Raw genomic sequence first — 23,572 nt, 5'->3', positions numbered from 1 at the left:
TACAGTTTTATAATGACATTTCACATTAAGGTGAAATTTTTATCTGGTGCTACATTTTTTGCAGTATTATTGTATAGGTAGTATTTACACAATCTGGCTAAAGATAGTTTTAAATACCACATGTTGTCAATATCTCTATACTGTGACAACCCAAAATGTAGCAGAAACTGTGTAAAATAATCAGACTTTAAGAAATTGTGACTTTCAAGCATCCATAACGTGCAGAAGCAAATGACAGAAAACAACGAACATTTGAATAAGTATATTTATCCAGTTTTCATATTTGTAAAATACATAAATATAATAAAATAAGCATTTACTGTACATCTGATATTTTGTCGACATCAGAAACAAAACATACACAGGAGCCACATAATTATGAAAACCGAGAGTCGAGAAAAAACAGAAGACACATCAAACTCATATAACTATATTGCCATATTCAAGTCAGCATCTAAAACAGTGACCCAACAAAACATCCCTTTAAGTCAACAGACACATAAAAAAGCAATGACATCCGAGGTATTTAGGATAATCCTCACCTCACCTTTGAAGGTGAAGAGCAACAAATATCTGCAATATTTGTATTGATCGTGTCGATACTCTGTGCTTGTGGTGAAAACAAATGACATAATGCTGTGTCTATATGCTATGATGTTTTCCCCGTAACTCTAAAAGATAAATTTATTTTCAGCTTGAAAGGCTGACGTTTGTTTAAACAAAACCCAGCAGGTAGGCACACATGAGTTGATGTGGGCTTTATCCAGGCTTCATAAGACTACCTACACTTCATCACCCACTAAGATACATTCACATCCACACTAAAGCAGGTCCAACTACAAATCTATTCCAGGAAACCGTTTTGAGGATTAACAAAAGAAAATGTCAGAAAATGTAAATTATCATAAAATAAAAAAACTCAACAACTGCCTGATTTATTTCTTATCACACATCTCTAAAAGTACAGGACTACGCCTTATTAATAATAATAAATGCATATTTGCATTCTCTCCAGCAGATGGCAGCACAACCTCTTTAAGGGAATGACCTTTAAACACACTGTATAACCTCTATTTGTGTTGATTGTATTAAAAAACTATTCAAAATGGCAACAATATAATACTGCACTGCACCCAGCAGATTTCAAACAAAAACCTTCAACAATGAAACCGATGAAAAACAAACAATGAAGCCTTTACATGAACTCTTTAAAGAGGACAGTGAGAGACCAGCAGGCAGGTATATCATAACGATTTCTCCAGTCAGATTATAATTAGCTAAAGATGTAAAAGTCTCCTTAGAGAAATCTATTAATAATGTTCTGCATAGGGATATACATAAGAAGCACCAGTTGAAACCTGCCTGTCTCTGACGGGACATATATAACATTCCTTCAAAACCAGACAATTTTCTGAAACGTGTCATTTCGTGTGAGTCTCACAGGGCAAGTCAAAAACATGTCCAGGTCAAAATTGAACCTAAAAATATATTGTGCATAAATTCAAACTTTTTAATGGTTTAATTTTTCTGTAAATTAAAAAATATATAAAATAAATAATAACAGTGTTTCAACAGTATATTTCTACAGTGTCGTATTGGTTTTATTGATATATGTTCATATATAATTTATTACCGTGTGCCTATTATTACAATGCAAAAAAAGTGTTTTATTTAGGTCAAAAAACAGCGAGACGTCTCTTCACCCATTTAGTAGCAAGTCGTGTAAAACCCCATAATGAAAAAAATATAAACCGAGCTGGGAACCCAGCTTCCCTGCTTGTGTCAAATATGTAAACTTAAAGAGCTGTAAGAAACATAGGATCCTCTTTCAAACACAGTAAGCTGCCTTAAAAATGCCCCCGTATCATCAAATCAGGGCGCCTGATTAAACAGTACCTAAAAATACATGATTCCTGTATTACGTATTTGAAACTTGTGCCCCTCTCTAGTCCTTAAAAAGTGCAAACAGGTCCAGTAACATCCATGTTGACCAATAAGGGGGGCCGGAGGAATCTGAGCAGTTTTTTTTCACAGTGCATTAGATAGACAGAGTCACAAAACCAATATGGCAGGATATCTTCTGCATGCTCATGCAGGGGTTGTTTGTGTGCGTGTTGGCAAAAACAGAGGTAATAAATCCTTCAAACTGTCAAGTTCGTAAAAGGCATCTGTTAAGTCAATCAGTCTCTGTTCACTGATGTTTCTCCTTTATAGTCGTGAATGAAAGTAAATACATTGGCACAGTGAGCAGATACTGAGAGAAGTAACCTAAACATCTCGATGTTAGACCAAAGCAATGTTTCTCAGACGTCTTTCTGGTCACAATCCCATGAAATATTACATTATCTTATGTACTGTAGGCTCTACACTGAAAGACAGCTTGCTAGGATATGCAACACAGCATCCGACCACATCTTTCTTGTTGACCGTCTTCAGTCGGTTTTCTTATGAATGTGATTATCTGTCCGTTCATGACACTCATGAGTTGATTCTGTACATGCTATCGGAGATGGTTGTGAAGTTGGCTTCGATATGCTTGATTCACTTTCCTCGGCACACACTACTTTCTCTTCTCTTGTGCCGTCTGGGGTTGGTGTCTTTGCTCTACATGCATCAATGTATGCTTCAATTAACTCTGAGTTCTGATAGATAATCATGCCAGAGAGAGTGAGGGCAGCACCGACACAGCTGAGAGCCGACAGTTCACTACCAAAAAGTAGCTGAGATAGCAGAAGGTTGCCCACCACGTTCAGATTGCCCAGGATGTGCAGGGTGACGGCTGAGGTCAGGGTAATGACACAGCAGCTGGCCAGATTGTAAAGGACAGAGCCCAGACAGCTGAGCAAAATGAAAACCCAGAGATGGCGGTCATACTGGAAAGGGGATTTAAGCTCGGCCCAGTTCTCCAAAGCAAGGGCGGCTATGGCCAGGATGCAGAAACTGGGGATGGACATCAGATACAGTAGGAAGATGGAGTTAATCTTCTCCTCTTGGAGCAAGATGCCTGGAAATAAAACAACGTGCATTTTAGATGATTTTTTTAATTGTACTACAGGAAAAAGACTGGAAATCGCAGAGTTATGGATGTGACATTTTCAGTCAAAACTTGCAATGTAAATTCTTAGAGAATGTATTTATTAACAATATGTGTTTATGTTTTACAAAACCCCTGATGATAGAGACCAGATAACAGAAAAATATCAGTCTATGCACAGGTTTTCTACTTTGGAAATACAGAGTTTCCCCCGAACTTTTTATAGTTCTCGTACAATTATGTGGTGCTAATTATTGTTGTAATATTTATTTTCATGTAGCGTCAATGTTTAAGTGTATATTTATCTGAAGTAAATTTTGAGCTTGTGTCATGTACTATGACATATCAGTATATTGCAAATAAACAAAAAAAGATTTCTGTAACACAGGGAAGGTGGATGAAGGGATGATGGGTGACTACGTCTGGAACTTGGTTCGTGAGGACAGTATAAGTCATAAAAGACAAAAATTATTAAATGTACACTTCTGGAAGTTTTGGACGACTCATTTTAAGTAACTGTTATGTTAAACGGTTGTTTTGAGCTCAGTGTAAGCGAGTACATTCTCATTTCTGCGTACGAGTAATACTACAGAAATGTATAAATGTGTGAGTTCTTCTTTTTAATAACGTGGATGGTAAAAAAAAGTATGTGATTTTCGTATTCAGCATGTAAAACTTCATAATGGATGTGATGAGAAGACGCATGCTTTTGAGAAACATTTTATAGGAATTAAAATGTAAAAACAAGAAGCAATAACACCCAACAAATGTAGAGGGGTGGCACTTCGTAGAACATAAAATTAAAATTTTATTTTAATCTCCATGTCTCTATTTATGAGGATTTTGGATTGTTATAGATGACAATTCTGTTATGGATGTGACAAGTTTCAATTGTAAAAACTGTTTTGAAAATGTAAATGGTTTCACAAACAAAAGCTTAAGGCTTAAAGCTTAAGGCTAGTCCCGGACTATAATACATTTTTGAACTGTCTCACCTGAAAATCTTAAATTATATCAGCGCCATTTGTTGCCTCAAGATGATTTCTTTTCAAAGGCATATTTATAGAAGGCATAGTCCTGGCTTAAACTAAGCCCCGTCTCTGAAACCTGGCCTTAGACTTCACATGGGTATTTAAACCACCAAATATTGACATATAAGTACGGTGAAAATCTCACTTTCATCTTCTTAAGATTAACATTTGCATTATGGACACCGATTTTGTTGTTGCTTATGAATGCACATGATGAGCTAAAGAGTGACGCATACAGTAAACAACTTTAACCTCTGTGATTCAAGGGCCACGCTTAAAATAGAGCTTTGAAACCCAACACTAGCAGGTGACCTATATGAGAGTCTTTGCTAATGTCAAGTATCTACTATGAAGCCAGACAGATGTGACTTTACGTACATTTACACCATTTTTTTTTGCTTTAGGCAAACATTTAACTGTGGTTATGCTTTGTATACCTAAACCGATTCATTGCAGCTTTGTTCATCTTCTTTACAAGACAAACAGGGTTTAACCACCGCCTTGTTGAAAGCATGACCTGGCCCATTTAAACCGGAAACCACAAGTTACCTTATGCAACACTACAGTGGCTCCAGAATTTCAGAATATACGCCCTTGTGGCAGTAGCAAAAGTCATCATTAAAAGACTATGACGACAAAAGTTATCCTGTCAAAACAAACTGCAGTCACTTTGTAGTTTATTCTCACTTCTTGATCTATTCAAAGCTAAATACCAACATAATTATTCCAGGAAGAATAATTCACTTAGGGTCACAGCCGACTTTCATTCTAGGAAGTTGAAGCACTCAAAAGTATTCATGACTGCGAAGGCCTTTAATTTGGAAATCAGGTTTGAATAACAACAGACGTGTGTTTGTATATGAGGGAGTGTGTCGGACAGAATGTGCCAGCAGTGTCCGTTGGTAGACAGGGCGTTCTCCTCTCAGGAAGCTCCGGCAGTGGGAAATAATGACTAACAGAACGTAAGCCAGGGATGGAAATAACCTCTGCCATCATTCAGGAAGAATATTTCCATGCCGGTTAAATTATATTCTTTTGAATGAGAACAAATGTTCTTATTTCTGTAACACGTTGGGTACACACATCACTTTTAAATGAAGCAGAAAATGTATGCCGTGTATGTGAGAATGTATGTGCAAGGCTCTGCAGTTTTGGTCTGGGTTGTGAGAATGGGTTTCTGACTTGTTTTTATGTTAACTCACAAAGCACTATTGTAAAAAGGTATTGTTAATAATAAAGTAAATAATTATTAATGTAAACATATATGAGTTACAACACCTGACTTATTCTTTGCAATTCATTCTCTGACTGAAACATTTTTTATGGATATTAAATCAATTTACTGTGTGAAGTATTGCAACGTGTTGATTCTTAATTTCTGTTAACATTAAAACATTTTATTTTTGATCTGAGAGAGATAGTGCAAGTATAGTTTATCAATAATAGATATTATTCACATATTGTATGCGTTTATTAGGAAATCACCACTATAAATATTTTGATATTTTCTTATTTTTAAAAACATTGGAAGACCAGAACGCACAAAGTGTATATTAAATATATATTTTTTGAATCCAAGAATGACATATCTCTCTAAAGTTGCACCGACAAACTATGCAATTACTCACTTTGTTGAATGGTTTTGACACCTCTTAACATAGTCGCGGCGAACACAAACAAGCAGCCCATCTGGTCAAACTGGACCTCGCCCATAATACTGAAGGACGCCCCGAGGCAGATCGGCATCATTGCGGTGTACTTCAAGATGTGGTGCTGTTTCCCCAAAACCAGCGTGGATATGGCGAGTGTGAACAGCGGGGTCGTGGTGTAGATCATCTGCGCGAATGAAAGCTGCACATAATTCAGTCCCACGTTCCCAAACGCGATACTGGCACAGAAAGTCAAACTCAACAGAAATACTTTGCATTTGGCGTTGGTGCTCAAATCCTGCTCACCGATCCCTCTGTGCCGGATAACCTTACATCTGATCAGCCCGTAGTCCACCACTATCGCTGTTAGCATGTGTAGGGCTGACAGGAGAAGGGGGAACCTAAAGTTGTACACGGCGAATATCCATTTGTTCAGGCTGGATATGGTGGTGCCCGTCACCAGCCACACCAAGACTGCGAAGGTGAGGTGCAGCATTTCTGGCGCTTCCCTTTTCGTTTTCCCGGTGTCCTGGGTCTCCTCGCGCTTGGTGGAGGGGCCATCGGTGCTGATCATGTTGGTTTCATCCTCGCACCTGTACGATATACGACACATCTTAAATTGGTCACGTAAACACTTTTAAACAAATCGAGATACTTTAACATGCAACGTAAACGCTCTGCGTCGAAAGAAGTGAGACGATTCCTGTAGCAGCTGGTGATTCATGTGTCTGAAGCAACTATAGCAACAGTGTGTTTGCAGACCGAAAACAACATTCCTCTTTCCCCACACACGTGTTCTTGTGTTGCGGGTACGTTCTCTGGTTTGGTGACGTAGGGAATTTGGTTTTGCGCATGCGCGGTGAGCTGCGGCGATAGGAAAATGAATAAGCCATTCGACCAATTAGAAACCGCGTTGTTTTGAGATGCCGGATCTGATTGGATGAACCCGGTGTATTCAAAATACTATAATAAATGTAGCATATAACCAAATCATAAACAAATTTGCCACCTGTTTGTCAAACATACAAGATAATGAGTTTGTGAAGGGCTGTGCCGCATGTTCCCCTGCTTGTCTTTTTCTACAGACAGCCATGAAAATCATTAAAATATCAGGCCGATATGAGAGGAACAGCGTGATCCCAAAACTGCGACGTCTCACAGTGCAGCTAAATTCAATAACATTGCTATCTTTTAAACCAGATATGGCTCAATGGCCAGCATCATGTTCTAATACGGTCCCAACGATTTACATCCGGACATGAGAGCGTACTGCAGCATCGATACATTTAAATTCTCTATTCTTATTGGTTGTTATTCGATGTAGTTTTAACGATATAACCCTACAGGAGAGCGATAACGCGATTGGTGGATACAGTGATGGACGGTCACACGATTAAGCGTATATACGTCCAGTCAATCATAGGACATATTTCCTTTAATGGTCCTTTAAAGGACACTAGTACCAATAACCTCACTCCCGTGTTTAGTGGTCTAATGAGTAAACAAACAAGACACCGTCCGACGTCAACGGAGTTACGTCTTCTACAACCAGACCGCATCTCATAAGCACTCTTTACGCACAATACGATCAAATCCATTTACAACGTCCCCTTACCTTATCTCTGCACTGTTGAAGTTTGATTCATTCTGTCCTCCGAGCAGACACCATCGGGCCCTTTCGGTGAGCTGCCAGTTGTTGCCAGATCAGCTGTGCAATACGTCACCGGACAGTCTATTCATTCAGTGCGCGTGCTGAAAGGTGAACTGCGCGCGCTGCTGGCACGATGACATGCTTTACGACTGCGTTGGCAAAACCTCTAAGGATGTTAAGGAGATTGTATTTTTTAATCAGTGTTTATTAATACAGTACAAAAATACATCACACACTGGACATATTTTATTTGTTTATTTATGTGTTTTTTTGTATTATAGGCCCCGGGCTGGCAATAATGTGTGTATTTATTGACCCGTGAACATTATTTATAAAATTTTGCTTTATGTCCTTTTTAAGAATACTTGACGAGTAGCCAAAAGTCACTAGTAAGTTGGTTAATAAAGGCTGGTAAAGTGAAGTAGTGGTACGTTAGCGCCGACTGCTGGCTATTATGAGAAATACAAAATAACCTGTGAAATATTACACATCTTTAGAGAGATAAAGCCAAGTAAAGGCTAATTCACACTGATCCAACAAATGCTAAAAACAATGCAATCGAAATGTAAACTATAACATCATTGCCAAAAGTTTGCAAACACGCTCAATTTATTCTTGATTTTCCTGTAATTATTATAAAATACTAATGTATAAACGAATGTTCTTATATACAGATGGGTCATTAAATTGTGCATCAAATAAATACATGTGAAATTGAATAGACGTTTTTAGTATGATTGCATTTAGTCATGGTATTAAATGGACGATTTTCATTATAATGTCCATTAAGCCACAATTACTTAATAAGCTTACACTTACACTAAAGGTCTAGATGGACTACTATTTAATAGATTCCTCTAGAAACCACTGCTCACTCAAAAAGCGAAAATTGCTACTTGTTCTGTTGAGAATGGAATATTAGTATGTGTATTGCCTATTTTTTATTATGTCAGTATTTAGTATGTACATTTTTTTAAATATGCAAAGCAGCATGCAATATGCAATGATAAACCTTTTAAATTATAATGCGTTGTCACATGACCTCACCGTGCTGTATGTTTTACTTCATTTAGAGGTTTATTACTAACTAATAGCATTAATAATCATCTATCTAAGTATTAACGTAAGGTTAAAAATCACATCTGATAATACTTCTTGGTTGTTAATCTGTACATATTTTATGAGGAATAAGATTAATAAATCATTATGGGATTGATTGTCTTCAGATAAATATTTCATGGATTATAAATCTTTTTTGGGGATTCATTTAAAAAAGCTATTGAAGGAAGTTTCAGCAAAAAAAATTCAGTAAAATATCAGCAGCTTCATTAATTGTAAGTTAATTGCAATGTCAGTCGCTTTGGATAAAAGTGTCTGCCAAATGCATAAATGTAAATGTAAATTTACTTAATATAACAATTTCTTACAAAAAATTGCTTAAACATCAGTAAATTGACCTCAGTCAACTTATAAGTACATTTGGTTAGATGATAATGTTATGCCCGGACACTTATTTAGTCGTCCAAGTCCAGATAAAACATTATTTCCATTCCATTTTCTACCGCTTATCCAAACTACCTCGGGTCACGGGGAGCCTGTGCCTATCTCAGGAGTCATCCGGCATCAAGGCAGGATACACCCTGGATGGAGTGCCAACCCATCGCAGGGCACACACACTCACTCATTCACTCACGCACTCACACCCTACGGACAATTTTTTCCAGAGATGCCAATCAACCTACCATGCATGTCTTTGGACCAGGGGAGGAAACCGGAGTACCCGGAGGAAACCCCCGAGGCACGGGGAGAACATGCAAGCTCCACACACAAGTCGGAAGCGGGAATCGAACCCCCAACCTGGAGGTCTGAGGCGAACGTGCTAACCACTAAGCCACCGTGCCCCCCCCAACATTATTTCCTTTTTATTTATTTATCCAACCATTCTTTTTGTGTTAATTTCCTATTTGCCTCTGTCCAGTCAACTAATTGCATAGTCATGCTCTCCACGTTTTGCTGTGTTTGCTAAGGGCAAAAGACTAGCTATAAAATATAAATAACAAAACTAATCTGCCACAGTTATGTGCAGCAAACTATGATATTTTATGTCTTAAAGACAAAGTACATAATTAATCCTCATAAGCATTTGAAATGAGGAAGGTGGGACGAGAGCCATGAGGCAACGAGGACGGGCCGGTGGCGTGAGTGATAGTGGGAATCAGCTGTACACACACCGGTCCCGCATATCTCACGGAGGAGATCAGGAGCATTATAGGACGAGTGAGGACTGCTGACGAGAGAGTACCGGGCCCGGACATGTGTTAAGTTTGTATTTATGTTCTTGTGGCCAGCAGTCGACCGTGAGGAGGCTGCCGGCCTTTTACTTCTGTGTTATTTGTTTGTTTATTTTGATTAAAGTTTGTTTGAATTTACGTTTGAATGTTTGAATCCCGCATGCTCAGTCACTATCCAGCTCATCGGTTCTCGATCGAACGTGTCCAAAGGAAACGGCTCTCGGTTCTGTGTACTGCTGAATCGAAAGCTGTTCCAACCGGTTCTTGACTTGAGAACGAGAACTGCTCTAGCAGTGGGACGAACTTAAACGGCGCTGCAGATCTATGTACATAGTACAGTGATAAGGCAGTAATAAAGTCCTAAAGATATTTCCTATGTGTTTTATAGTATCCCACCTCTAATGTTTGCCAAAATATCTGACTAAAAGCTTTTTATTCGCTTCAGAAATTACACACATGCACAGTATCATCGGTCCTCAATCGAACGTGTCTGAAGGAAATGGCTCTCGGTTCAGTATATATAGCCCAGTATGAGGTGCTCCTGCTCATAAGTTCCCTCTTCACCCACTTCAGTTCAGTACTGTGACTAAGTGAATAGTAAAATGGTTTATTTAGAGTCAGACATGGCAGAAAATGAGTAATTGAAGTTATTTGTGATTAAGTGCTTAGTGGTGACGCAAACCGTTTAGAAAGGTTCAGTCCGATTGGGTGAACCGGATCGACCGGTTCACTGAAAAGAACTGGCTTAAAAGAACAATTCATTCAAGAACCGGCCATTTCTAGCCCACAGAGAGCACAGAGAATGTGAACGTTGGTGGCAGCACCATCGTGTGTGTTTATTTACAACAGAACAGGGAGAAGTGAGAACGTGGGGGTACAAAGTTATGGTGACTGGTAGACCAGTTTTTATTGTGCGTCAGCCCAAACACGATTCTGAAGCAGTGACGGCAAAATAATTAAGGAGCGGCAATACTTAGGCTAATGTAAATGGCGAAAACCCGGATTAATCCTCAGATTTACCGACGTTTGTCGTAGGGAGAGTGAGGGGGGCGGATTAGAATCTGGGTGGTCATGTCCCACCCGTCCCCAGTGCCATCCGCACCCCTGTGTGTGGTTGTGGTTATACACTCTCGTACTACATTTGTCTAGTGGTTTGAATGTATATCCAAATGTATAAGATTCCTCCTAGTTGTGTTGACTACTATTTCGCTTTTTGCAATAAACAATTCATACCTTCCACAGGCACTTCTTAATTTCTTCCGAAAAGTGGTGGGGACATGTCCCACCCGCAAATTTCGCCTATGCAATAATAATAATATTATTAATAATATAATAATATATTATTATATAATAATAATAATGTCTTATTCTGACCGCTCTAAATGACGCCGCATGATGGGAATGTGTGAGTCAGAAATGCGCAGAATATGATTTTGTTTACATGAACCTTCACTGCAAAGTCAATGAACAATTTATGAACACAAGTAACCAGTCAATTTGGCATTTAATTTGACTGCAATTGCCGACTCGGTTGATTCTTATCTGCGTCTGGTGGGTGTTAATTTTAAACCCTGAATGCAAGATAATAACTCAAAACATTTTTAAAGGGTTCTATGGACCCCCTGCAATTACGCCACTGACCACTTGGGGTCCGCGTACCCCCACTTGAGAAACACTCCAGTCGGCAAAAATACTGCTGTTCCCCATTAAATGCAACATACAGTCAATAAATTAATTACTTTTTAACAACATGATTACTGCAACTGCCTCTACCTTGTCATTGTGAAACTTTTAAACCTCCATGTGATGCATTCCGCTCCAACTGTGGTCTTGCATTTCCAAACCACACAGACTGTCAGTTTTATTTCCAGCTCTAGAGGTCGCTGTTTTAGTTCAAATTATCGTTATTGGTGCCGATTAATCGGCTGAATCGATGAATCTGTCAACATCTAAGAATTTAAAGTTAATATGATATTTTTAAAGTAAAATAAGTAACCAATGCAATGTTAACAAGAGAGGGCTAAAATGCTCATAATTTTTGGTTCATGTAAGAACTCTAGCTGCCACGTTTTTCTTAACTAGTTGGAGTTTTTGTAAACCTACAGGGCAACCGTCTTATAGTGTATTACAATAATCTAGTCTTGATGTCATGAAAATGTTGATTAACTAAAACAGAACTACTACTGTTTCCGGAACACCCCACGGTGCAAAACGCTCTCATCATCCAACTTTGCAATACCACAATTACTCCTTCCAAAAAATCCAGGAACCTCTGAGTCATATTTGATGAACAGCTGTCCTTCAAAGATCACATTACAAAGACAACGGGGTCATGCCGATATACCTTATTCAACATTAGAATGCTAAGACCCTATCTCACTGAGCATGCGGCACAACTCCTTGCCCAAGCCCTGGTAATCACGTAGTTGGACAACTGCAATGCTCTCCTTGCTGGGCTTCCTGCAAAGACTATCAAACCACTCCAGCTGGTTCAGAACGCAGCAGCACGCCTCGTCTTCCAACTGCCAAAAAGGGCTCATGTGACACCTCTTTTCATCTCTCTCCACTGGCTACCAGTTGAAGCCTGTATCAGATTCAAGCCACCAAATCTTGCCTACAGGACTAACACTGGATCTGCACCGGCATACTTTCACACCCTCCTACACTCCTACACCCATCAAGATCTCTGCATTCAGCAAACCAGCAGCGTCTTGTATTGCCTTCTCATAGGTCAGCAAATAGCCTTCTCACTCATTCTCCTTCACAACTCCTTCCTGGTGGAACAATCTTCCTAACTTGGCCCGGCCAACCTCATCTCTCACAACATTCAAAAAGGGACTTAAATTCTCTTCTGTGATACTTTCTTTCCCTTAACAGGTATTGGTCTAGCTTTTGTTGAAACTAGTAACTTTGTATTAGCATATTAGCATGTATTGTATTATTGCTCCTGTATGACATATCGCTTATTACTCCCTAAACTCTTTGTAAGTCGCTTTGGTTAAAAGTGTCGGCTAAATGACTAAATGTAAATGTCATATTCTTAAAACGAAAAAAGCCAGTTTTGCAGCTGTTGGCATCACGGTTTTCAAGTGACGGATTACTATCGAATAAAATGCCCAGATTCCTAGCTGACGGAGAGGGTTTCATTGAGCATCCCTTAATTATCAAGCAGTATTCTTGGTGGTTAGGTATGGCGGTTAGGTGGTCAGGTATGGCGGTTAGGTGGTTTGGTATGGCGGATAAGTAAGACTTCTGTTTTATCCGAGTTCAACAATAAAAAGTAGTTTGCTGGTGAACTGCTGTGTTTCGTGAGGCCTCGAGGAAATGTAGAGTTGAGTATCATCAGCATCACAGTAAAAACTTAATTTGCGTCTCTTCATTATATCTCCTAGAGGTAGAGTTGTGCAGTACGAAGAGCATAGACCGAGCCCTGTGGCATGCCGTACTGGACTAGAAATTTGCGCTACGCCTCATTGTGTATTGCAATAAACTGAAAACGGTTAGATACGTATGAACGAAACCATTTTAATGCTATTTCACTAATGCCCACATCATTGTCAAGTCAATATAAAAGTATGCTGTGGTCAATCGTGTCAAAAGCGGCACTAGGATCTAACAGCACAAGTAACAAGATACAGCCATGATCAGATGCCAGAAGCAAATCATTTGTTACTCTGATCAGAGAAGTCTCTGTGCTGTGATGTGCTCTAAATCCTGACTGGAATTTTTCACAGATATCATTCCTTTGGAGGAAGAAACATAGCTGTGATGAAACAACCTTTTCAAGTACTTTAGAAATGGAAGTTTAGTTAACTAATTCCCTAGGGTCAAGTTGAGGTTTTTTGATAAGGGGCCTAATTACAGCCACCTTATATGCTTAAGTGACATATCCTAATGAAAGAGAGGAGTTAATAATACGAACCAGAGGATCTACATCGAGGTTCCACCTATAAAAGCTTCCCTTGACACCGGAACCACGAGAGGCATTACTTCCCCTGCTATGTAGATCCATTGTTCTTTATTTGGTGGTTTGAGCTTCTTCTGAGTGTTTATAGCCTCTTTTTCGGATGTATTTCGGTGACACACGGTTCGTGTCCTGGATAAGACCAGACCAGAGTGTTTTTAACAGGGAAGTATGTCAAGTGACTTACATTTGTGCATCATGTAGTTCGATGGCTGTTAAACACATTAGGTAAGGTTTGCCACCCCATGTACTTTTGGTTAGAGAATGGCTCTGGAGTCCGAAATCGATGCTAAATGAGTAGGTACTCAATTTCAGTAGGTATGTACTCAATGGGGCTACATGCGTACGTACTGTTTCCCTAAATGGGTGTAGTATGAATGCGATCGGCCATATTGATGATCTTCTTTTCCTTTTTAATGGCGGGGAGCAAAATACGTTTGTGGTGCATATCCACCACCTACTGTACTGGTGTGTACATGGGCCAGAGATTAACCACACGACGTAATAACAAGCGCAAAAATTTAAGTTATGAAACAGGTGCATTAACGTCAGTAATGCTAACTTTACATTCCATGAGTTTTCCCAGAATTTGCATGTTTGTAATGTCTTCACAAAGGAGACCCTGGGCAGCTGCTCTACCATCTCACCTTAGGAGTGCACTTCTGATTTTATTGCCAAGGAATATAAGTATTATTACTTATAAATTAAGTGTAGGCCTACCCTAGAAATGCATTGCTAGCCCACACCTACACTTGTGCACAATATTTTTGAGAAATGTGACCAATACTTTATAGTTTGGCATTATGCGATTTCGGACTCAGCCAGACATAAGTGTAATTTGGATTAGTTTATTACAAAATTGGGAACTGAGTTTTAAGAAACACTCTTTCAACATGAGAGTATCCTAACGGCACACTGCAAGTGTCATTCAGTCTGAACATGTCTTCATTGAACACTGTGTGGCGCACTTGAGCATGTTTGGACTTTAATTTGCGTCTTTGGACAAAAAACGAGCAATATTGTTTTGTTCTAGCGTGATAATGTGATAAAATAACTATGGGTTCTGAGTAATCTAGTTTTAATAAAAAACCAGGGGACCCCCAAGCTCTTTATTTTAGATCTATGAGCGGTGCCTTAGGGCTAATGAGGGGTCCGTAACCGCCCCAGCCCCCCCTCCCTCAATTAGATCCCTGATCTGATCGATATTAATATCAAGAAACAACGGAAAGCACTATTTATATTGTTATAAACAAAGCGCTGTCACTTTAAATTTATCTGCAGCGCGAGCAACTGTACTGAAGTTCTACTCTATGACATCACGGCGTTATCAGTCGCGCGATCTCAGTCAGTTTAGCAGCTTTGCGTTTCTCGTTGTTTCTGAACAATCCGACTGAGAGTCGATTAATATCCGAGAATATTTTGTCCAAACTGTGTGATCTCTGATCTGCGGGATCTCTGATCGGCATTAAGCGAGATTTTAACTCAGATTTTCGACGAAACAGAGTGTAAAGCACCAACGGGCGGTGAGTAAGTTAACGTTACAAGTCAATAACAAACATTTTCATGTCAAATGTAAAATCTTATCTTGAAATGGTCGTAAATTTGATAATATGTGGAGAATATATCTAATTTATTATATATAAAGTGAAGAAACCCCATTTGTTTTATGTAACAATACTTATGAAGTGTTTAATACCCCAGTGTTTGTGTCGTGTTTAAACCGGAATGACCGTTTCAATATACGATAAATTACTCAAATTTGAGTTGTTATTTGCTTTTTAGTGACACGTTACCTATTTAGTATTTTAATATCACGTTTGTTTGTGTTTTATTTGTACATCTGATGATTGAGGTCTCTGTAGAGCGCAAACATAACAGGAGAGTAACAGGAAATGTTATTTCTATGATATGTCAGCGATTGAAAACCTGTTTTTAAGTGAAAGTCATCGTGAATCTGTCAATAAAAGATTTTATTTTGCAGAAAAAATGCCCCATTACAAGCGAGTACATTACCCGGAGTCCATAGAGCTCCTCCCCTTCTTAACCATCACAGGTGAGCTTGTAAAAGTAATATTACTCTGATGTGCTAATGTCTGAACCAAAATATTAATATAAAATAGCTTGACTGTAAAATAAAACACATATAAATCTGATTTTTTGTAGGAATAGAGACCCCACATCCCCCACCTGAAAGGAGCTCCAACATAAAACCTGAGAGCCCTGGAGACGTCTCCGGCAACTCAAGAGCTTATTGGAGAATAGAGTCCACATGTCCCTCCATAGACTTCAAAGGTGAGCTTTAGAAACTAATGCCAAGCTGAAGTGCCAAAGTGAGAATTGTTAGACTTCGATGTAAAAAAGCTTCAACGTGTGATTTAAACTACATAAGTTCTGTATTCTGTACTGTTTTAATGTCATAAATCTGATGCTTTGTAGGTGCTGGTGTGTTCTCTCCACACCCCCCGCCTGACATGAGGTCCCATACAAAACCTGTGAGTCGTAGAGCACCTTCCGGCGTCTCAGTGGATTGTGGGAACGTTACTGTTGGGAAACAATCAAAACACCTCCCTCCCTTAAACCAAAGAGGTGAGCTTGTGAAAGCAATATCGATCTAATGTGCTAAAGTGAGAATTGTATGATTTTGAATGTAGAAAAGCTCAAGTTTGAATTAAAATACATAAAGAACATAAAGAAAGAATACATAAAGAAATGGTTTTAATGTCCTAAATCTGTTATGCAGGTGTTGGTGTATCGCGGCCACATCCACCTGACAGAAGCTCTGTGTGGGATCCCCACGGCCACATAACCATCCTCAACGTCTTGAAGGATTATGGGGACATTACTGGCTCGCAGCGTGTTGGACATCCCCCTCCTGTAAAGTACACAGGTGAGTAATAATAGAAAGCTGGTGTGTTACAGTCTGAATCAAAATGGTCACATTTTATTTTATAAAGGCTTAAGCAAGGCTCCAGATCATTTTTTGAGACAGTGTTCGGTGGAAAATGGGGAAATGTGATACGGTCTGTGTTCATTGTTTTAATGTGTAATAAACCTGTTGTTATGCAGGTGCAGGTGTGCAGCGCCCAGAGTTACATAAAAGATGTAAAGTTATTCCTGCCATTACAAAGGCATGTCAGAACATTCCTGCACTGCAGCAACCCAAGGACCTCCCCCCCATAACCATCATAGGTGAGCTTGTCAAACCAATTTTAATCTGTGCGTCAGAATCAAAATTGTTACTTTCTATATAATGAAGTCTTGAGTGTAAGGTAAAACAGTAAAGTTAGTTTTCAACTGTTGTAATGTGTCATAAATCTGACGTTATGCAGGTGTTGGTCTACATTCACCACATCCACCATCTGATTTAACCCCTCAAATTAAACCCGAGGGCCACGACGTTCTTCCCTCAACCTCAGAGAAGAAGGAATGCGGGAACATTAAGCAGTCACAGAAGTCTAAACTTCCTCTCATAAACACCAGAGGTGAGCAAAAGCAATATCAATCTGACGTGTTAAAGTGAGAATTGTACGATTTTGAATGAAGAATATCTTAAGTGTGAATTAAAATACTTAAAGTACATATCCACTGTTTTAATCATGTCATAAACATCTGTAATGCAGGCGTTGGTGCATTGCGCCCACATCCACCTGACAGAAGCTCAGTGATGGATCACGAGAGCCACAAAACTGTCCTAGACCTCTTGAGGGATTATGAGAACATTACTGGCTCCCAGCAGGCTGCACAGCTCTCTCCCTTAAACTACAAAGGTGAGTAAAACTAATATAAAGCGTGCTTCAGTCGGATTCAAAACGGTCACATTTTATTATATAAAGGCTTAAGCAAGGCTCCAGATCTTTTTTTGAGACAGTGTTCAGAGTAAAATGGGGAAAATGTGTCAAGGTCTGTTTTTATTGTTTTAATGTGTAATAAACCTCTTGTTATGCAGGTGCAGGTGTGCAGCACCCAGAGTTACATAAAAGATGTAAAGTTCTTCCTGCCATTACAAAGGCCTGTCAAAACATTACTGGTCCGCAGCAATATGAGGACATCTCCCTCTTACATGTCAGAGGTGAGCTGTGCATCAGAATCAATATTGTAACTTTTTTATACAATAAAGCTTTGGTGTAAGGTAAAACTGTAATTGTACATTTGAACTGTAATGTATCATAAATCTGACGTTATGCAGGTGTTGGTCTACATTCACCACATCCACCATCTGACTTTACCCCTCAAATTAAACCCGAGGGCCACAACGTTCTTCCCTCAACCTCAGAGAAGAAGGAATGTGGGAACTTTAAGCGTTCCCAGAAGTGTAAACTTCCTTCCACAAACCTCAGAGGTGAGCTTTTGAGAACAATATCATTCTGCCGTGCTAAAGTGAGAATCAAAATGTTTACCTACAACGTGCTTGAGTCTGAAGTACAATACAAAAGGTGTTTGTAAGTGTTATAATTTGAATGGTTTTGCAGGACTGAGGGCGGAGCCACCACAGAAGAGAATACAGCTGTGGGAACCAAGTGATAGACCTTTTGCTTTCGTCTGTAAAAGAATATTAGAAGATGCGAAGGTGAGTGCAACTTACGAGTCATATCAAAATGATGTTTGGTGATATGGGCACAAGGATTACATACACATGTCTACATTCTGTAGAAAAGAAGGGTGTTTTGTATTAAGCAAATCTCCCCTATCATGAAAACACATTGAACAATTGTTTTGTGATCTGTTTTGTTTTTTGTTTGCAGATTGACCGTGAATATCAAAACAGCCTTTCTCTAGCAGATCGAGAGACATTCTCATCTAGGTTTAAAAAAATGAAAATTGATGACATAAGGAATATCCTTTGGAGAAAGAAGAGTTAAGGTAAATGTATGATATGTTTTCTTCATTACAGTTTTTTACTTTGTATTACAACACAAGGATTTGTGTAATATGCTTTTTAAATTACATGAGGTATCAGAGCTCAATTCTCTATATTTTATTGTCATCAGGATATGGCTGCTACAAGAACTGTTGAAGGAAGCTAAAAAAAGAGGAGACGTGGGTGGCTGGCTTCCTGGAGTGGCCGGCTGCACCGGACTGGAGTGGCTGGCTGCCGGGAGTGGCGGGCTGCACCGGATTGGAGTGGCCGGCTGCTCCGGACTGGAGTGGCCGGCTGCACCGGACTGGAGTGGCCGGCTGCACCGGATTGGAGTGGCCGGCTGCACCGGACTGGAGTGGCCGGCTGCACCGGACTGGAGTGGCCGGCTGCCTAGATTGGCCAGCTGCACCGGACTGGAGTGGCTGGCTGCCTGGAGTGGCCGGCTGCACCGGACTGGAGTGGCCGGCTGCTCCGGACTGGAGTGGCCGGCTGCTCCGGACTGGAGTGGCCGGCTGCACCGGATTGGAGTGGCCGGCTGCACCGGACTGGAGTGGCCGGCTGCACCAGACTGGAGTGGCCGGCTGCCTAGAGTGGCCGGCTGCACCGGACTGGAGTGGCCGGCTGCACCGGATTGGAGTGGCCGGCTGCACCGGACTGGAGTGGCCGGCTGCACCGGACTGGAGTGGCCGGCTGCACCGGACTGGAGTGGCCGGCTGCCTAGAGTGGCCGGCTGCACCGGACTGGAGTGGCCGGCTGCTCCGGACTGGAGTGGCCGGCTGCACCGGATTGGAGTGGCCGGCTGCACCGGACTGGAGTGGCCGGCTGCACCGGACTGGAGTGGCCGGCTGCCTAGAGTGGCCAGCTGCACCGGACTGGAGTGGCTGGCTGCCTGGAGTGGCCGGCTGCACCGGACTGGAGTGGCCGGCTGCACCGGACTGGAGTGGCTGGCTATACCGGACTGGAGTGGCCGGCTGCCTAGAGTGGCTGGCTGCACCGGACTGGAGTGGCTGGCTGCACCGGACTGGAGTGGCCCGCTGCACCGGACTGGAGTGGCTGGCTGCACCGGACTGGAGTGGCCCGCTGCCTAGAGTGGCTGCACCGACCACTGTTTGCCACAAAACAGGAACATCACACATTTGACCTGAAACAACTGCAAACCAAGATATGAATTCAAATCTTTAAAGAAGAATCGTATCCCTTGTGAAGTGTTACATTCCTCTAATAATAAATGCTATTATTGTACATCATTCTGAATCATGTTGAATAAAGTGCCTCCATTTGTTCTGCGTAAAACAATATTGTTTCCCTGCTGCAAACAGAGGGTTTTTTTTACTTTTTTATTGTCCCTTATATTGATGGACAGGCTTGTAAAATATCCGCCATAATCTTCTATTAACGGTGGTAATTAGCATGTTCGTGATGTCATCACGCTGTACTTGCTATTACTCTCGGAACTTGCTGTATTTTAATACAACTGAAGTCAATAAATGCGTTGTTGTTTATATTCATTTATATACTTAATGTTTATGTTGTCGGACATAAAATAATTAAAGACAAATATTTATGTTCATATGTCCGGTCCAGTCAGTAACAATGCCAGGTGCTTGTAAATGGTGTTTTGTACTCACTCACAAGCAACTCACTAGACAAGTCAATTCATTTGTCTAAGAAAATGCTGAATTAAATCATTCATTGTAAGCTGTGGGGCTTTCAAAGTATGTTTATAGGTTGTGGTAGAGTCAATAAAAACAAAGACTTATTTAACAATTAATTCTGATACATAAACACTGTATTTGTCAGTTTCTTTAATCCTTTAATTTTCTCTTTTTTACAAGATCTCTCAAGTGTTTAGAACCTTTAGAAGTCCATGTCTGGTCTGTGCTCAAAATTTAAAGAGACAGTTCACACAATATAAATCTGTTATGACATGGTTTGACAAACACACTTCTAATGTGTTCTAAGACTTTACCGCACCCCTGACCCGCCCCCCCCCCCCACACAACGATCTCACTCCAAGATATGTTATGTTATCAATGTGTGTGAAAGAGTGCTAACATTTCATCGTAATGACAACAAAGATGTTTTATTATGTAAATGGTACAGTGCACGAGTCTATTGTTTCTGTTACAAATACCATTATTAACCATCTGCTGTGCGATAGGCCCGTGTGGAAGAAAAAAGACTTGTCTTCGGTGGGTCAGCTGGGGGAGCTCTCTCACTGTTCATGAGGAGGGTATCACTACAGGTGAGGCATTAGAAAGTTTGTCAGTGCTTCATGAGATAAAAGTTCCTGTGAGAATGGCATTGTGTGTTTTTCCTTTCATGGAGAAACATGTAAGATCTCTGGTATGAAAGGCAGGTGGTTGCGTCATCACGGAGGGAATGTGCTTTGCGTTTGTTGACCGGGTCATGCACAACATTACAACAGCTGGACAAGGAAAAGCACAACTCTTGCTTCAATGATGGAAAAGTAGATCCAGCTGTGAGGTTCTTGGCAGGTATATAATCAGAATGACTCTACAATGATACAGTGCATTAGGGTTTGCTGTATGCTAAGTGTATAGTTACATAAAAGTGTAATGTATTGGCGGTAATGTCATTATACCCACGGTTCCCCCAACGTGTCCTGGTACCAAGGGAATAGAACTGCCGCCGGCCGTGGTGGAGAGGAAACAGGGGTCTCAGTACATGCTTAATCCAGACCGTTCATCATTCAGACCAGGTGGACAGTTCTCCAACAGTTTGGACCTCAAACATTCACTGGATCACCGGATCTTCACCACATCGACAGCCCCAGACGGCATCTGTTGGTCGCCTGCTACAATGGAGGAAGAGATTTGCGCATTGACCCACAAACAGGTGTGTGAGTTTGTAAAAACCTTTGCCATGTGTGTTCGTGTTGCTGGAGGAAAATGATCCACACTAATACATTTTTAGGCCATTTATTGGAATGACTTTTGGCCAACACTTAGTTAACCAACTTTTCAGGCACACGACTGCATACAGTAAAACTGCCAGAAGAAGATCATCTCATGTTGTTCACCGACTTCTTTCAGGTACACTACTGCAGACAGTAAAACTGCCAGAAGAAGATCATCTCATGTTGTTCACCGACTTCTTTCAGGTACACTACTGCAGACAGTAAAACTGCCAGAAGAAGATCATCTCATGTTGTTCACCGACTTCTTTCAGGTGCACTACTGCAGACAGTAAAACTGCCAGAAGAAGACCATCTCATGTTGTTCACCGACTTCTTTCAGGCACACTACTGCAGACAGTAAAACTGCCAGAAGAAGATCATCTCATGTTGTTCACCGACTTCTTTCAGGTACACTACTGCAGACAGTAAAACTGCCAGAAGAAGATCATCTCATGTTGTTCACCGACTTCTTTCAGGTACACTACTGCAGACAGTAAAACTGCCAGAAGAAGATCATCTCATGTTGTTCACCGACTTCTTTCAGGCACACGACTGCAGACAGTGAAACTGCCAGGAGAAGACCACCTCATGTTGTTCAGGTGGGAAGGATCACACTGATCTGTACGTCATCACTACAGCGTATAAAGACATGGATGAAGATTCACTGGCCAAACAGCCTGTGGCTGGCTGCATATTTAAGGTGACATAACACATAAGGTGACATCACAGGGTGACATAACTAACACATAATATCCTTTATTCTCACCGCAGGATACTGGTGTAGGAGTGACGGTTATTCCATCATTCTCATATACTGGATAAAAGCCATGAAGACAGCGATGATGCTTACTAAACCGTCACAATATTTCTGCCAAAACAACGTTGATTATTTTACCACCGTTCTAACTGCAACCGTGGCTTTAATACACCCATAGGATAGATGAAAACCTCTGTTTCATGGTATTCGACACTGGAAAATACTTTGAAGTTAAACGAAATCTTCTAAATGTAGGATGAGACTTTCCATCAGCTTTTTGGATTAGGAGAGGGAAGGTGTCACAGCTCAGGATTAAGGCATGAAGGTTTAAAAGAAGGTAACAATATTTTAAAGAAATGCTCATTTTAAAATAACAGGAACAGTGCACAATAATAGCAGCATTAAAATGGGGATCCATGTTGATTTGAAAACAAATATATGATTTTAAAGATGCTGTGTGCAACCAGGTTTGGGGGAAAAGGTGGATTTTATTCTTGTGTGAATCTTTAATATAACCTGAGAAAGTGAAGAAAACGCTGAATTGACTTTGGTATTTTACAATATTATAGAGTTTTAATCATATTGATATTTCACAGACCATAGCACTTTGCATACGCCTCCAAATAAAGTTATTTTGTTTTATAAGGGTGTGCTGTTATTCTTTTCACCACCTAACCAATGAAATGACAGCATTTGATGTACACATTTGAAAAAGCAAACTCTCTATTCAATTTGAAACATGTCTTTTAGGACATCTAGTGTAATGGAAAAATGTTCCATAATATTACAAATCATGCTTCGAAGCCACATTATACTCATTTATCCTCTTTTACAAATGTAACACTTGGGGGTTATGTGAACTCGTTAATAAATCATCACTTTATTCAATTGTCTCAAGATTCTTTTTGAGTTTTTATTTTAAGAAACGGATGGATGTCTTTTACTACTAGATGACCTCTACCACTAGAGGTCGTCATCACGTCAATAAGTCTAATAATTGTATAATAATAATATTTGTAAAGTCTGTTTATACAACGCCAAACAATATTCAGTAATATATGTTTGTGTAGCACTTTTAACAAGGTGTTATTTAACAATTCAGTAAGTACATTTTAAATGGCGTTTTCTTTTCCGTAAAGTAATTGTTTACACCCCTTCACCAGTAGAGAGCATTGTTTAGTAATTATGTACAGTTGTAAAGGATTCCTATTGTGTTTTAGCTGCTGAATAAATCCTGTCTTTAGGTTCAAAGGACGAAAAATGACTTAAGAATAAATAAATGAACGAATAACTAAACATATGCATAAATAAGTATAAATACATTAATGAAGAAATAAATACATGCATAATTAAGAAATAAATAAATACACAGTTTTTAGGCAGAGATAAATAATTTAATAAATACATTCACACAGAA

General features: G+C 40.0%; 2 protein-coding genes across 5 annotated transcripts; one reads left to right on the top strand and one right to left on the bottom strand.

Moving 5' to 3' along the window:
• Nucleotides 1-247: 247 nt before the first annotated feature.
• Nucleotides 248-7,463, bottom strand: slc35e4 (solute carrier family 35 member E4). 2 transcript variants are annotated; one of them, XM_056737386.1, is made up of 3 exons: nucleotides 7,330-7,463; nucleotides 5,694-6,307; nucleotides 248-3,004 (listed from the first exon to the last, which is right to left on the bottom strand). In XM_056737386.1, exons 2-3 carry the CDS (start codon nucleotides 6,286-6,288, stop codon nucleotides 2,433-2,435), a joined length of 1,167 nt encoding a protein of 388 aa, XP_056593364.1. In that variant the 5' UTR covers nucleotides 6,289-6,307; nucleotides 7,330-7,463; the 3' UTR covers nucleotides 248-2,432. The 2 variants fall into 2 exon arrangements, with proteins under 2 accessions (XP_056593364.1, XP_056593363.1); XM_056737385.1 differs by lacking the exon at nucleotides 7,330-7,463 and having other exon boundaries at nucleotides 5,694-6,536.
• Nucleotides 7,464-14,789: 7,326 nt separating this feature from the next.
• On the top strand, nucleotides 14,790-19,725 carry LOC130411324 (uncharacterized). 3 transcript variants are annotated; one of them, XM_056735863.1, is made up of 13 exons: nucleotides 14,790-15,143; nucleotides 15,588-15,673; nucleotides 15,784-15,912; nucleotides 16,057-16,206; nucleotides 16,361-16,507; nucleotides 16,687-16,809; nucleotides 16,950-17,102; nucleotides 17,241-17,387; nucleotides 17,567-17,689; nucleotides 17,807-17,959; nucleotides 18,090-18,187; nucleotides 18,363-18,480; nucleotides 18,609-19,725. In XM_056735863.1, exons 2-12 carry the CDS (start codon nucleotides 15,607-15,609, stop codon nucleotides 18,477-18,479), a joined length of 1,407 nt encoding a protein of 468 aa, XP_056591841.1. In that variant the 5' UTR covers nucleotides 14,790-15,143; nucleotides 15,588-15,606; the 3' UTR covers nucleotide 18,480; nucleotides 18,609-19,725. The 3 variants fall into 3 exon arrangements, with proteins under 3 accessions (XP_056591841.1, XP_056591840.1, XP_056591839.1); XM_056735862.1 differs by having other exon boundaries at nucleotides 14,792-15,147; nucleotides 15,602-15,673; XM_056735861.1 differs by having other exon boundaries at nucleotides 14,801-15,143; nucleotides 15,602-15,673.
• Nucleotides 19,726-23,572: the final 3,847 nt, after the last annotated feature.

The sequence above is a fragment of the Triplophysa dalaica genome, chromosome 22 (assembly GCF_015846415.1).
Source record: "Triplophysa dalaica isolate WHDGS20190420 chromosome 22, ASM1584641v1, whole genome shotgun sequence".
Taxonomy (NCBI): Eukaryota; Metazoa; Chordata; class Actinopteri; order Cypriniformes; family Nemacheilidae; genus Triplophysa; species Triplophysa dalaica.
This window is presented reverse-complemented; position numbering and strand designations above follow the sequence as displayed.